General features: G+C 33.9%; 1 protein-coding gene across 1 annotated transcript; it reads left to right on the top strand.

Annotated features, from left to right (window-relative positions):
- The first annotated feature begins 1191 nt into the window (after positions 1–1191).
- LOC137810928 (aconitate hydratase, cytoplasmic-like) lies at positions 1192–9711 on the top strand. Its single transcript, XM_068612427.1, has 20 exons — positions 1192–1559; positions 1696–1803; positions 2051–2211; positions 2322–2414; positions 2516–2701; positions 2884–3045; positions 3244–3388; positions 3498–3640; positions 3714–3770; positions 3860–3939; positions 4427–4502; positions 5155–5340; positions 5865–5932; positions 6026–6144; positions 6237–6358; positions 6445–6543; positions 7834–8313; positions 8739–8837; positions 8931–9173; positions 9289–9711. The coding sequence occupies exons 1-20, from the start codon at positions 1556–1558 to the stop codon at positions 9361–9363; spliced, it is 2706 nt and encodes a 901-aa protein (XP_068468528.1). The 5' UTR covers positions 1192–1555; the 3' UTR covers positions 9364–9711.
- Positions 9712–15955: the final 6244 nt, after the last annotated feature.

Raw genomic sequence — 15955 nt, 5'->3', positions numbered from 1 at the left:
TTTTTAAAAAAATTTAATTCAAATTTTTAGATTTTATATATACTAGTAAGAAAATTATAGAATGAGTTTTATAATTTTTTTAATAAATTATATTGTAATATTTATTATAAAATATTTTAACCTTCTAACAAAATTCATTTATAATGTTGAAAAAATATAATAATTAATTAATTTCGCGTTTGAATACAAAAAATATATTTAACTTAAAATAAAAATAAAAAACAATAAAATAATTTAATATAATAATATAAATATACTACAATTGTTTTACTATTTTTATTAAAATAATAGAATAATATCATAAAATATACACAATATTTATTTGAAATAGAAGTCGTCTTATAACAGGGAAAAGAAAGAAATGACAATGATAATAAAATCACTACTGAATAGTTAACATAAAGCAACCATGTTTAAGAAATGTAAAACAAGTAAAATAAATAATAAAATAATTTATAACTTATATTAGTATAAAAGTAATTTTTTTTTTCAAAATTATTTTACAAACGTGATGACAATAAACGATGTTATTATCGCCAAATTTAATTATTAATTCTTTTAAACTGGATAAATTCTAAAAATATAAAACAAAGTCTCTTGCTGTATAACAACAACTATAATATAACTATTAGTCTTAAGAAATAATTTAAGAGAAAAAATCATTTATTTGATGAATATATTTTTTTTATAAAAAATGAGTTATTTAGATAAAAAAATTAAAAACAATTGAAATGTTAGAATATAATTCAAATAATAAAATTTAAAAATTCAGTATAAAAGAAGGAGAAATCAAAATTACACGATAAATCATTTCCTCTCTTTATATATATAAATTAAATTATTAAATATTTAATTGATTAATATTTTTTAAAAAGTTTAATTTTAAAATAATATTTATCTAAAAAAATTAGTTGTTTTATCTAAAACAATTAAGTATAAAATATTTTAATTACATCTATCCACATACAAAATTTAGAAAAAAAAATTATCAAGCACACAATTAATTTAGTCCTTAAAAATAAATATTTATTTTAGTCAATGCGTAAAAAAATATACCATTTTATTTTATTATTAATTTTTGTAAAAATATTTATTATAAAATTAGGGACTAGTTTAAATTCAATTTTTTTACTAATTCAGAATTAAATCATATTCAAGAAATAAAAAACTAAGACAAATATTGAACTATCTAGTCGTTTATTTATTTTTGCCACTACTAGGATGGCGTGCGATATTTTTCTTTCTCAGCGTAACGTAAGGACATTCGGCGAGAAAGAACAAAGAGCAAAATGGTAAAGATGCGTTTTCCAATTTGTTGCGAGGATATACACTGAATCATGTGATTACGATAGTACATAGTCCAAAGGATATTTCATTATTTCAGAAGACCATAACCAAAATGGAGCCAATTAAATAATGCTACCAACTCGCACTACTACACCACCAACATTTACACTCCCTCTCTCTCTCTCTCTCTCTCTCTCTCTCATCACCTAACCACTTTCTCTCTCTCTCTCTGTGTTCGTTCGTCGATCACATCAATCTCTTAGCTACCATGGGTAACACGATGCTCTTTCACTCTCATCGCCTAACACTTGCTTTTTTCGTCAATCGAATTCGAATCGCTTTTTCTCGTTTTTATCTTTTCGATTTGATTTTGATTTTGATTTTAAAATGTTTGGTTCGTTCGTGCAGTGACTGAGAACCCGTTCAGTAGCATTCTGAGGACGCTCGAGAAGCCTGGTGGTGGTGGCGAGTTCGGGAAGTACTATAGCTTGCCTGCTCTCAACGATCCTAGAATCGGTTAGTCACTGATTTTTATTTTGAAATGGTTGATGAGAGAAAATGTTGAAGGAAGCACTTCAGTTTTGTTTAATTTTACTTCCGTGTGTTGATTTGATGGCTCTGTTTTTCTATTGCATTTTATCTGTTGATATTGTGTGTGTCTGGTGAGATCTGCTACTGGTTTTTCTCGTGATGATTTTTGAGTTAAATTTGAATCTGGAGAAGCTGGGAATTGATGGTGATATTCATGTGTTTGTCACGACAGATAGACTTCCTTATTCTGTGAGGATACTTTTGGAATCTGCAATCCGTAATTGTGATGAGTTTCAAGTTAAGAGTCCTGACGTTGAAAAAATTATTGATTGGGAGAATACCTCTCCCAAGCAAGTGGAGATTCCGTTCAAACCAGCTAGAGTGCTTCTGCAGGTGAGTAACATGAAGATGTTGATGCCGAGTGTTATTGCTTTTAAATTCTGTGAGTGTCTGCTGTTTTTGTGGTGTTCAGTTGAGTGAGGTTTCTTGAATGGTGATATCAGGATTTTACTGGGGTACCTGCTGTCGTTGATCTTGCTTGCATGCGAGATGCAATGAACAAACTTGGCGGTGATTCTAATAAAATTAATCCCTTGGTAAGGCACGTGTTTGTGAACAATAATGAACTTACATTGACATTTGAATTTTTTCAATGCATTTGATACGTTTTAATGATTTTAAAATTGGTTTTCTTCAGGTACCAGTGGATCTTGTCATTGATCACTCTGTTCAGGTTGATGTGGCAAGATCTGAAAATGCTGTTCAGGCAAATATGGAACTTGAATTCCAAAGAAACAAAGAAAGATTTGGTTTCCTTAAATGGGGTTCAAATGCATTCAATAATATGCTCGTTGTTCCTCCTGGATCAGGGATAGTTCATCAGGTAATTGAATCATTCGGTAAAAATGGTGATGTATATGTATGTGTATGGATACAACACATAATATTTTATTTGATTCTGTTATATTCAATTTCTGAATGTTTTTATTTTTACAAGAAAAACTTTCTTTCATTAGTGATTCCTGCTTGTCTTCCGAATCAAGTTCTGTGATTTTAATTTTGCAGGTTAATTTAGAATACCTTGGTAGAGTTGTGTTCAACACAAATGGTGTGCTTTATCCTGACAGTGTTGTTGGAACTGATTCACACACAACTATGATAGATGGCCTGGGTGTCGCTGGATGGGGAGTTGGTGGAATAGAAGCAGAAGCTGCAATGCTTGGCCAGGTAGAACTAACATGCTAATTTGTTATAGGACTCTATTAGTTAAAAAATTAAAATTGGAGAGTGGAATTTATTTATTTATTGAGTATTTGAAAATTTTCAATTCTCTTATGTTCGTGATATTATATTTAGACCTGCGTGGTTTTGGCAAATAGAAAAGTTATTGTTAGATAAATTTATTTATCTCTGATATTTTTGCAGCCCATGAGCATGGTCCTTCCAGGTGTTGTTGGGTTTAAATTATTAGGAAAACTACGAGATGGTGTCACAGCAACTGACTTGGTGTTGACTGTCACTCAAATGCTGAGAAAGCACGGGGTTGTTGGCAAGTTTGTGGAGTTTTATGGTAAATACCAATTTATGCAAATGATGCAGATGTATCTTCTTTTTATAGCATCATCTGTCTAGCTGATTAATCTTTACTTGAATAATTCCTTTTTATCTCCCTAATACAGGGGAAGGCATGAGTGAACTGTCTTTGGCAGATCGTGCCACCATAGCAAACATGTCTCCCGAGTATGGTGCAACGATGGGCTTCTTTCCTGTGGATCATGTAACTTTGCAATATTTGAGACTGACTGGCAGAAGTGATGAGACTGTAAGTGAACACCCTTGTCACTGTGTCATGATATTTTATGTTGTCTACATGTGCTTAGATGTCTTTCTTACAGGTTTCTATGATAGAATCCTATTTACGAGCAAATAAGATGTTTGTGGATTATAGTGAGGTATGCTATGCATAGATTTTTGTTATTAGATATTTATATAATAAATGTCTGGAAGGACCTGTTCTGAGTGGGATTTTGCTTTTGTACAGCCTCAAGTGGAGAGAGTGTACTCATCGTATTTGGAACTCAATCTTGAGGATGTAGAGTCCTGTGTCTCTGGCCCAAAAAGGTAAAGAGTTCTTGTGCTTTCCTCTTAAAAAGTAAGGGTAAACTATTCTCCTATATTCTTGTATTTTGCATTTTATACAAACGCCCTCCCTCTAATGATAAATTGTACAAAGAACTTCCTTGCTTTAGATAAATTAAAACGTTACCATCCTAAATGCTATAAGGTCTTACGAATTTGTTGAAAACATCATTCCTTTATTCAGACATATATTCTACCAAAAAGGGAAGAACACATTCATTTGGCTTAGCACAATTGATGCTTGATTTTTCACAAAACATCTTAAGCTACTTGGTAAACAAGTATGCGATGTTTCAACATTGTGGAGTGTTGCATTTTATATTTTAATGAATATACTGGAGTTAGGGTTTCAAAACGGACGGTCTATATAGTAATCACAGATTAGAAGGGAAGAGGACATATTTTATTCTAGAAGTAAAATTACATTTTCAGTTTTTAAATGGTGTAACCCTTGCTTAAATCTTTTCAGGCCTCATGATCGTGTCCCTTTGAAAGAAATGAAGGCAGACTGGCTTGCCTGTCTCAACAATAGAGTTGGATTCAAGGTATTTTTTTTAATGTTGAAATATATAGTACTAATGTTACATAACTTATCTGTTCAATCTAAGGTGTCTAAGTTTTCATATCTTAAGATTAAGTATGATTTTTCAAAAGGAATTGCACTCTTAAGGTAAATTGACTAGTTTTTGCGTGCACCTTCGGCACATCTTAATAGTTCAGATAAGGCACACCTTTAGCACCTTACTGATATATTTATATATATAATAGATTAAAAGAGCCCAGCCATTTAACATTTGTGACTGTGAAGGCCGTAAAATAGTCAGAAAATAAAAAAGATCCCATCCTATGTGATGTTTTTTTTTAATGAGATACTTGTTCAATCAATTCATATGGCTAATTAATACAATAGTCATATATTTTGCTATTTATTTTTTAATTTAATAGCCACCTTGTATGAAGTGTGCAATGTTTGACCCTCTTCATGTGTGTTAGCCCCCTTAGCACCTCACAAATTTACTTCTCCTTTGACTGCTCTGGATGAAATTTGAATTTACAATCCTGCAGATAGGTGCTCATTGCCTCTACCAGGAAGTTAAAAGTGCAGTTGACTATATATTTATCCTAGTGAAGTGATTTTAGAATTTTGGGGTTCATTGTTTTTTGTTGTTTGAACTCTATAAAACTGCATTGTTACAGGGTTTTGCTGTACCCGTAGAATCTCAAATTAAGGTTGCAGACTTCACATTCCATGGTACACCAGCACATCTTAGGCATGGTGATGTTGTTATAGCTGCTATCACCAGTTGTACAAATACTTCAAATCCTAGTGTTATGCTTGGAGCTGCATTGGTTGCAAAGAAAGCATGTGAATTGGGTTTGCAGGTTAGTAGATGGTTATGTATTTTGTACCTTCACCATTATACTTTTATGATTTAACTTAATAATGATAGGCTTGCACATAATTATGTGCATAAATCCAACAAGAATGTTTGTCCCTTGCTATATACTTCGGTGCCATAATTGGTATGATAGAGTAGTGAAAAACATGATCTCGGTTTTACTTTTGGTGTCTGACTGCATTTATATCTTTATATCATTGTTAAAATACGATGGGATTGCATTTATATCTTTATATAACTGTTAAAAGGCAATGAAATTGGATTTATATTTATATAACATTATTGCCTTGGTTAATGTGGCACTTTGTATAGCTTCGTATTCTTGCTCCTTTCTCATTTATGAATAATTTGAAGTTATAGTAGCATTTGTTTTATGGTTTTTTATGTTTTTATGTCTAGTAGTTAGAAATGTAATTGAAATATGATGATATTTGATTTTTTCTTTTTCCCAACGTTGTTTGTTTCTAATTGTTTGCTTTTGTTTCACAATTTGATATTGAATATTAGGTGAAGCCATGGATTAAAACGAGTCTTGCTCCAGGTTCTGGTGTTGTAACCAAGTATTTGCAGAGGAGGTAGGTAGTCTTTAGAATCTAGTCAAGTGTATTGAATCCATAACATGGTGTACTAAACTCTCTTGATTCCTAAATTTCTCCTGGTTCCTGCAGTGGCTTGCAGAAGTATTTGAATCAGCTTGGTTTTCATATAGTTGGGTACGGATGCACAACTTGCATTGGAAATTCAGGGGATATTGATGAAGCTGTAGCATCTGCAATTACGGAAAATGGTACACACGGTTATGTAAATAATATTTTCTTAATACTCACTCAACAATCTCTAAGGTTTTACCCAAGCATTTTTTTTTTCTGAATATTCCAGATATAGTAGCTGCAGCTGTATTGTCTGGAAATAGGAACTTTGAGGGCCGAGTTCACCCATTAACAAGAGCTAATTATCTTGCTTCTCCTCCTCTTGTTGTTGCCTATGCCCTTGCTGGCACAGTGCGTGACTTGTCAATTGATTTCATTTTGCAAGTATGCATTTCAAAACTTGCTGCACTCTCTAATTTGGACACACTACTCTGTAGGTGAACATTGACTTTGACACTGAACCCATTGGGATAGCCAAGGATGGAACCAAGATCTTCTTCAATGATATTTGGCCATCCAGTGAAGAAATAGCAAACGTAAGTGGCTGTGGGTTTAATTATGACTGTCATCAAATCTTGTATATTAAATTTGAGCCATCACAACACTCTAGACCAGGGACTTCTCTCAACCTACTATCCCTTTTAACATGCTACATGACTTCTCCGACATCAGCCATATCATTTGTACCCCTCAAATACTGTTGTTTAAGTTTAGTCAGTGTCAAATTATCTAGTTAGGTCCAAAATTTTCTATATTTGTAAATTTAAAATTATTTTGTTTTTAATTCTGGCACATCATATAAAATTTACTCTTCAATTCTAAAAGTCTTCTCTCTTAAAATTTATTCTTATATAACAATAACAATTTCAAAATCTTATATTTTAATTTACTCCTATATGTTGAGATTTTTCATGATTTGTGTGGATATTATGCATGGTTTGGATTGTATAGCAAGTTAGAATAAGAGATTTTCATAGGAGATAGGCTGAGCTTGATTCCTACCTCACCCAAAATTTAATAGGGTCGTGCAGTTGGACCCAAAATTGAACAGATCTTCTAGGGTAGAGAACCAGATCAACTTGATTTGTTTAATTAATATAATATCTTAATATTATGTATAAGCTAAATTATAAAATTAAAGTAGCGTAAACCTGAAATTGGGGCATGCTTTAAAATTTATACCATTATTGTAAAACAATATTAATATAAATATAATATCATGTTATGCAGAATATCATGTTTTAAGTCTAGAAGTCTTGCATAATTATCAAAAAGATGTATAATTTCAAAAGAATGCGAGACCAAGTGGGGTTGGAAATGACTTGAACCCGAATCTGTCTCCAAAATGCTATCAAGTACAGTATTTAAATCCCAAACCCGTCAAAATTAGTTTTAGGGCAGGATATTGAGTACCCATAGCTAGGATATCTCCTTCATTCTGTCCTTTTATCTTGATTTTCCGTACATCATAGTTAGTTAGCTTTTGACTCTTTCTGTTATCTCTTGTATATTCTTTCCAAAAGGATGGGATTGTCCTTGTACAAATTTTCTTCTATAAAGTTGAGAGGATCCCCAAGCAATATTCATACAATTCTGAGTTTCCACTCTATATAACAAAATAGAACTTTATCTAAACAATGAGGACATTTATTATCATATTTTATTCCTTCTTATGACATGTAGATTTGTCATTGTTTGATAGAAGTAATATTCTATTAATTTATATTTATAGTTTTTTCCTAAATTTATAGTAATATGCCCCAGAAACTTGCTAGTTTAAATAAAAAATGTTGTCAGTAGATTGTTCATATTTGTCTGATTTTCAGGTCGTACAATCTAGTGTGTTGCCTGATATGTTTAAAGATACATACAACGCAATCACCCAAGGCAATCCTATGTGGAATAATTTATCTGTTCCTTCGGGCACTCTTTATGCTTGGGACCCTACATCAACTTATATTCACGAGCCACCTTATTTCAAAAACATGACCATGTCTCCCCCAGGCTCTCACGGAGTGAAGGATGCTTACTGTTTACTCAACTTTGGAGACAGTATTACAACTGACCACATCTCTCCAGCCGGCAGCATACATAAGGACAGTCCTGCAGCTAGATACCTTATAGAACGTGGAGTTGATCGACGAGACTTCAACTCTTATGGAAGTCGTCGTGGTAATGATGAAGTGATGGCAAGAGGAACATTTGCCAATATTCGCATTGTCAACAAATTTTTGAATGGAGAAGTTGGACCTAAAACTATTCATATTCCTTCCGGGGAGAAGTTATCAGTCTTTGATGCTGCTGAGGTGATTTTTCTAAACCATGTAATCTGTAGGCATATTAGTCAATGCTTTTACTTTGCATCTGGCATCCTTCACTTTCTGTGGAACTGTGTGTTCTATTTGATGTTTTGTTGGTAAGATTCTTCATGATGCAGCTGGATCTATAAAATAACAGTGAGCTCTATCTGATATTTCATTGTGCAACAAGTATCGAATAGCCAAAATGGAAAAAAACTAGAGAAAGATAGTGTCAGTAACCTTGAACAAATGATTTATGATTCCTATCTTTTTCATCCAACCGTCCCAACAATTGGTAGTTGGCTTCTTGTTAATCTTGTATGCTGTCATATTGTCTGAGGTAGATTGCAAAATGTTCAATCTATAAATCAAATTTCTAACTCTTCAACCTTCATTGATCCCTTTTGGTATTGACACTACTTAATTGTCAGAAATACAAGAATGAGGGGCATGATATGATTATCTTGGCCGGTGCTGAGTATGGGAGTGGAAGTTCTCGAGATTGGGCTGCAAAGGGGCCAATGCTACTGGTACATTCTGGAGGCCTGTTGTGCTCTCACTGATTTATTTGTGCATGTTTTGCTGGTTTGTTTAATGCTGAATACATTTACTATTATTTCTAGGGTGTGAAAGCTGTCATAGCAAAAAGTTTTGAAAGGATTCACCGAAGTAATTTGGTGGGTATGGGTATCATTCCTCTTTGTTTTAAGTCCGGGGAGGATGCTGATTCTCTTGGATTAACTGGCCATGAACGTTACACCATTGATCTACCAAGCGACGTGAATGAAATAAGACCTGGTCAAGATGTCACAGTGGTGACAGATACCGGGAAGACATTTGTATCTACCTTGAGATTTGATACAGAGGTACCATTTTATCTTTCATCTCTCATGGTGTTGGTGGTAGTGATGAGTTTCTTGTGCCTTACTCTTTGACATTTTCCTTTTCCCTGCTGCTGATGTTTTCGTTACTTCCTTATAGGTTGAACTAGCTTACTTCAACCATGGAGGCATCTTGCAATATGCCATCAGAAACTTGATTAATGCTAAACATTGAATCGGATATAAACCAAGTATGCAGGTTGAATTGTTAGCTCCCATTGCCACGGATTATTAGCTTCGGTCTTAACAATCTACTGCTAGTATGGCTGCCACCGGGAAACCCATCCTGTATTCAGCTATTGTCTTAATAATAAACCAAGGAACTACATGGCTGCTGCAAGGAAGAGTTACTATGACTGTCGTTTGTTGAAGAGAAATGTGATTTTCTTTAAAATTTATTTGGGGATGATAACTCTCATTTTTTTTTCTGGTTTTACTACCGGAAACTTTCTAGTAAACATTTACATTCTATTGCTGCCACTCAACTCTTGAGAATTAATAAAATAAGGAATATTTATTAAAATTATAAGCATTGTACCGTTATGTTCTCTGTAAGTTTCATGAATTCTTATCATGATCCATTATTTATTTTTCTGTGAAAACTTATAGAACTAGAAAAGTGAAAAATTTCAAGTTTCATTTTATTTAGTTTTTTTAAAATGGAGTCGAAAAATGGATCAATTTTTCTCATAAGTTGAAAAAGGCAATTCGCCTTTCTTCCCTCAAAGGTTAAACAAAAATTGCTTTTTCTTTTTGTCATTGAATCTATTTAAAGAAATGGTTGAAACTTTTGACGGGTATTCACTGTCCTTTAGGTATGGTAATGGGTCTACTCAGGGGTGGGTTTAGTTCACATTATTCCTATGACTTTTAATTCATATGTTCTTTTGACACTTCAATACAAAATATTTTTTTTATTCTTTTTGTGCTAGCTTTTATATTTTGGATTACATAATAGTATTTATATAATTTGAGTCCTCCAACAGCAAATCGAGCATCTCTTAGCAGCCAAGATCAAAGAAGTCGTCGAACAAGTAACTCGTCTAGCGGAGCAGATTGTCCAACTTACAATAAGAGCTTGTCCAGAAGGACAAGTTCTTCGTCGACGAGGTTGAGGTCTATAACACAAGCCATTTGGGATTCGAGGTTGTCATCGAGAAGCCTCCATCTGGACTTGGACTTCTCTCAACTTGGACCAAGCAAAAGGATGGTAGATGGACAAACTGTAGAAAATTAAACATTGTGTAACTATGCACTATTGACACTTTCGTACTCTATTTTTATTATCAACCTGTCTTACTTTACCACAATTATTTGTCATATAAGAATGCTTTAAATCTTTGCACATGCATGTCATGATTAACCTCGACTAGTTCAAGTAGCTTAAGATAATGTGTACATGTATAAGTATATCAATCAACCAACTCGTCTTTGGTGCTAACTCTTCCCACCATAATAAAGATAATCAAAGTTTAACGAAATTAACCTTTTGTTGGACCATTCGCAATAGCCTCTACAGGCTAGCGCTCAAAGTGGTGTGTTCAGAGGTATCTTACCTTGAATCCAATAGGTACCGCCTTGCATGGTGCGTGCTCGGACGACTGAGCTATGCAACTTAAAAATCATTCTCGCAGAGCACTTGTACCCGGGTGACTGGCAACACTTGAGTTGTCCTACACCAATCAGGTGATTTACCTGCGCAATCGGCTCATCCCACATAACGTCTATACTCGGGTGTTTCTCACACGTTGAGCTAGCTCAACTCACCATGTGCCAACTGATGGAAAAGGCCCAAGCTTAAGCCCTAGTTCAAGCCCAACAACTAGGTTCATGGCAAAGAGGATTCAAAAAGATTGGGACTCTGCTACTGATGGCAGAGAAACATTTCTTTATATGTTCAAAGAGGACCAGAAGTAAAGCCCAAGTCATGAGAGCCAATTTCTTTATTTGTAATTTTAGTAGAATAGGGTTCATTTAGCATAATGGGGTGGTGTGCTTATCATTGTAGCTTGAGTAAAGCCTTTTAGGGTAAGAAGTTAACCTAACTTCTAGAAGTTTCCTCCTAGGATGCGGCATTGACTTTAGTCAAAACCCTAGCAGCCGCTCTTTTGTGTATTCCCCTTCCTACCCTTGCTCCTTGTTCTCCAAGGCACTTGAACCTATATAATGGGGTGCTTGGCTCATGTTTTAATAAGATCAATTTTATGAGTAAAATGCTGTCAAATATTGCAAGCTTCTACTCCCTTGTCTAGTCTCTCTAGGTTAGACACTTTGATCTTCACCTCCACCTTTCTCCAAGTGATATGGCCCAACCAATCACTCTTCATACCTTTCATGCACCTACAAGGAACCCATAGCTCCCTCCTTAACCCATCAACCCATTGCTTTCGCCACCATTTTCAAATCTCCAAGAAGAACGACCCATCATTTGGTATCCAGAGCTTTGGTTCTTCAAGAGATAAGTGTTCTCTTAATTTTATTTTTTGAGTTTTCTCCAAATCCGTGTTGTTCATCTTGCCTTTGATTGTCTTGCTGTTTTTTTTATGTCATTTTAAATGTGTTGTTGTTTTAAAATTGCTCTACGGTTTTATTTTGGTTCAAATTGTTCTTGAGCTTTCAAACTATTTTTAGGTTCCATTGAGTATTTTGTGTTGGTTGTTTTGTTTTTAATTTTATTTGAGTCTTATTGATATTTTAATCGGTGCAAAGTGTTTGTGGTTGAGTCTTTTTTATTTTTGAATCCATACAAGTTTTGTCAAAGTCATGTTCATCCTACAATGTCATAAATTCCTAGTGGTGCCTTTTATTGTTGATTTGGTTGCTTGATTTTGATTTTGAGTGCAGTTTATATTTCTGTTTTTGAAGCTTTGGTGCCTTTTATATTTTCATATTTGAGTTCATACTTGTGTGTTAGTTCCATACAAGTTCTTTTCCAATAATTTCCATTGTGTTTTTGAAGTTTCCTTGTTTTTTAATTCCAGTTTATGATTTCTCTGTTTTCACTGTTACTGTGCTGGCTGGAATCTTTCCCAGAAATTAATTCTGTGGGTGAAAAATTCTGAAATTTTGGATTTGAATAGTTTTATTCTGAAATTTTGGATTTGAATAGTTTTATGTGTTGAGAAAAAGTGAAAAAAAGAAGTACATCAAAATTCAAAATAAAAAAAAAATGAAAAATTAAATACGAACAGAGTGCAAAAATTCTGACTCTGGAAAAACGGTGATGTGGCAGTGATCTTGAAAAAATATTAAAATTATTTGGCTCACTGTTTTGGTGAAATTCCAACGCCTATTTTGAGCTAAGACATTGAAGTTTCTGTGGTTAAAATTTCAAGCTCAATTTTGAAGTATTCTGTCTAGCATAAATTTGGGAAGTTGTGAAAAATTTACACAAAAATATTTTGTAGTGTTGTTTTGGTTTTATTCATCTATTCTAGTTCCATTCACTAGGATTCCACTTTGTGTGCTACCTTTTCTTGTGTGCCTTAATTTTTTGTTTGTCAATTTTATTGAATACTCTTTCAAGTCATGTTAAATATCAATTCCCTTTGTTGTAGTCCTAATTTTTAAATTAAGTTTTGTTGATTTAAACTTGCTTGACCTCTCTTTGATGGAAGTGACCTAAAAGGTGCTTTGGTGAGTAGTAGAGCTAAAATTTTGTTTTGGTGAAAGCTATATCACTAAAAGGGAGCTAGATTAAAGATTCAAGGTTGAATAACCTAAGGAGACAAAGCAAGGGACAACAGCAACCTCACTTGAAAAATACACAAATATACACAAAGAAGCTACAAGTGAAGGAGTGCAAAGAATACGACTTTAATTTTTGTGAATATAAAAAATTGTTGACCTAATTTTATTGTATTTCTTTGAGTTGTAATTCGCAAGAACTTTGATTAATTAGTGGATTAATACGTTTTAGTCGGTGAGTGTATCTTCAAGGTTCCAAAGTGCCAAGAAGCCTCACCTTAGGATTCGACTAGTTTTAAAGCTTTCTAGATAACAATTTTCTTGTGTGATTTATTGCTTTACATTGTTTTCTTGCATAAAACTTTGTTTTCCTCTTTGATTGTGCTCTAAGTGAATTACTTAGAGAAGGGTTTGTGAAAGTATTGTGGAATAGAATCTGGCTAGGAAAGGCTTGGTACTTAAGTGATCCAAGATACCTCCCTTTCCTGGGAATCTAACTACGATACTCCACCTATCTTTCTTTTGGTAAATTGCTTGTAACACATAACTTTCAAACATGGCTTCTCATTCTTCTAGTCCAAGTGAAAGTGATAGAAAGTCTATAAAATCTCTTTTAAAACAATTAGCCAAAGACTTTCAATCACTATCACAAAGACAATTGCAACATGAGGCCCAAATCATAGAAGATAAAAAAGAAAGGGATGCTCATCTTGCTATTTTAGAAGAGGAGTTGAAAATTGTGAAAGAAAAGGATGAATACATTAGAAACTTAAAAAAATCACATGCATCACATGCATCTAGTTCTAGGTCGAGTGACTCACATGTTGAGGGGAGTCTGAGAGTTAATGATTATTATCAACCTCCACCTAGAAGAACTAGAAGAGAGAGCCACAAAGAGACTATGGTAGACCTATCTCATTTTTATGGAAAGGAAAATGTTGAAACATATCTAGATTGGGAAATGAAAGTAGAACAACTTTTTGCTTGCTACCATGTTAGTGAGGAGAGGAAAGTACCCCTAGCTACCTTAAGTTTCCAAGGGAATGCTATGTATTGGTGGACTGCCCTAAAAAGAGAGAGACATCTCCACAGGGATCCTCCCATTACATATTGGAACGACCTTAAGGGAGCCTTGAGATGTCGCCATATTCCCTCATACTATAATAGGAAGTTTATGGAAAAGCTCCAAAGACTTCATCAAAAAAATCTAAGTGTAGAAGAATATTGGCAAAAGATGGTGTTATATATAAAAAGGGTAGGGATTAAAGAAAAAAATAATACCCTAAAAAGAATGCTATGTATTGGTGGACTGCCCTAAAAAGAGAGAGACATCTCCACAAGGATCCTCCCATTACATATTGGAACGACCTTAAGGGAGCCTTGAGATGTCGCCATATTCCCTCATACTACAATAGGAAGTTTATGGACAAGCTCCAAAGACTTCATCAAAAAAATGTAAGTGTAGAAGAATATTGGCAAAAGATGGTGTTATATATAAAAAGGGTAGGGATTAAAGAAAAAAATAATACCGCAATATCAAGGTTCTTAAGTGGTCTTAATCTTGAGATAAGAAACAAAGTTGAACTTTACCTTATAAAGATTTAAATGACTTGATTCAACTTAGCATTAAAGTTGAAAAACAAATTTTGAGAAAACAATGTCAAAAACAAAGTTCATACTCTGTATCTTATGACAAGGATGAGTTCCAAAAAGGGGAAGATAATATAAAAGAAAAATCTCTAGAACCTTCCCAAGACCTATCCAAATATGAGCATATCTCACACACTCGAGCTAGAGAAATTCAGTGTTTTAAATGTCTTGGTAAGGGTCATTTGGCATCTGAATGCCCCAATGAAAGAACAATGATCTTAAGGGACAAAGATGAATATAGTAGCCATGAAGAAGAAACTAGTGAAAGTGAAGAAAATGAGAAAAAAAGAGAAAGAAATATAAAATCAAGAAAAAGCCCTTAGGGAAAAAGTTGAGGCTTGGGAGACAAGTGTTCCTTCCCACAAGGTCATTCAGAAAGAAGAAAAATTTGAAAATAAAATTGAAAAGATACTTCTATCTAAACAACCTTCAGGCCTCCTTCTTTGTAAAGGAACACTTAAATGCACTGCCACACTTGCTGAAGTTTGTGAACTACATCCTCAAGTCAAAATACTCTTAAAATAATTTGGTGATGTATTCCTTAAGGGAGGACCCATTGGACTTCCATCTTTTAGGGGTATAGAACATCAAATAAATTTAGTTTCGGGAGCTAGTCTACCAAATAGACTGGCTTATACAACTAATCCTGAGGAGACTAAGGAGATAGAATCACAAGTTCAAGAATTGTTGGAGAAGGGTTGGGTTCAAAAGAGTCTAAGTCCTAGTGTTGTACCTATTTTGTTGGTGCCTAAGAAAGATGGCAAGTGGAGAATGTGTTGTGATTTTAGAGCCATCAATAACAACACCATCAAATATAGGCATCCAATTCCACGACTTGATGATATGCTTGATGAATTGCATAAGTCCACTATATTTTTCAAGATTGATCTTAAAAGTGGATATCACCAAATAAGAATCAAAGAGGGTGATGAGTGGAAAACTACTTTTAAGACCAAATTTGGACTACGAGTGGTTAGTGATGCCTTTTGGACTCACTAATGCACCCAACACTTTCATGAGGCTTATGAATCATGTACTTAGGGATTTCATAGGTAAATATGTAGTAGTTTATTTTGATGATATATTAGTCTATAGTCAAAGCCTAGATTCCCACCTAAGTCACCTTAGGGAGGTTCTTTTAGTGCTTAGGAAAAATAGTTTGTTTGTTGATATAGATAAGTGTACTTTTGGTGTTGATATAGATAAGTGTACTTTTGGTGTTGATAATGTGTTTTTAGGATTCATAGTCAACAAAAATGGGGTACATGTTGACCCCGAGAAAATCAAAGTCATCCAAGAGTGGCCAACACCACAAAATGTAGGAGATGTTAGGAGTTTTCATGGTCTAGCAAGTTTTTATAGGAGATTTGTTCCTAACTTCTCAAGTCTAGCTTCACCACTCAATGAGTTAGTGAAGAAAGACACTCCAT

The sequence above is a fragment of the Phaseolus vulgaris genome, chromosome 2 (genome assembly GCF_000499845.2).
Source record: "Phaseolus vulgaris cultivar G19833 chromosome 2, P. vulgaris v2.0, whole genome shotgun sequence".
NCBI classification, from domain to species: domain Eukaryota; kingdom Viridiplantae; phylum Streptophyta; class Magnoliopsida; order Fabales; family Fabaceae; genus Phaseolus; species Phaseolus vulgaris.
The sequence above is the reverse complement of the archived record's forward strand: the minus strand, read 5'-3'. Positions and strand labels throughout refer to the sequence as shown.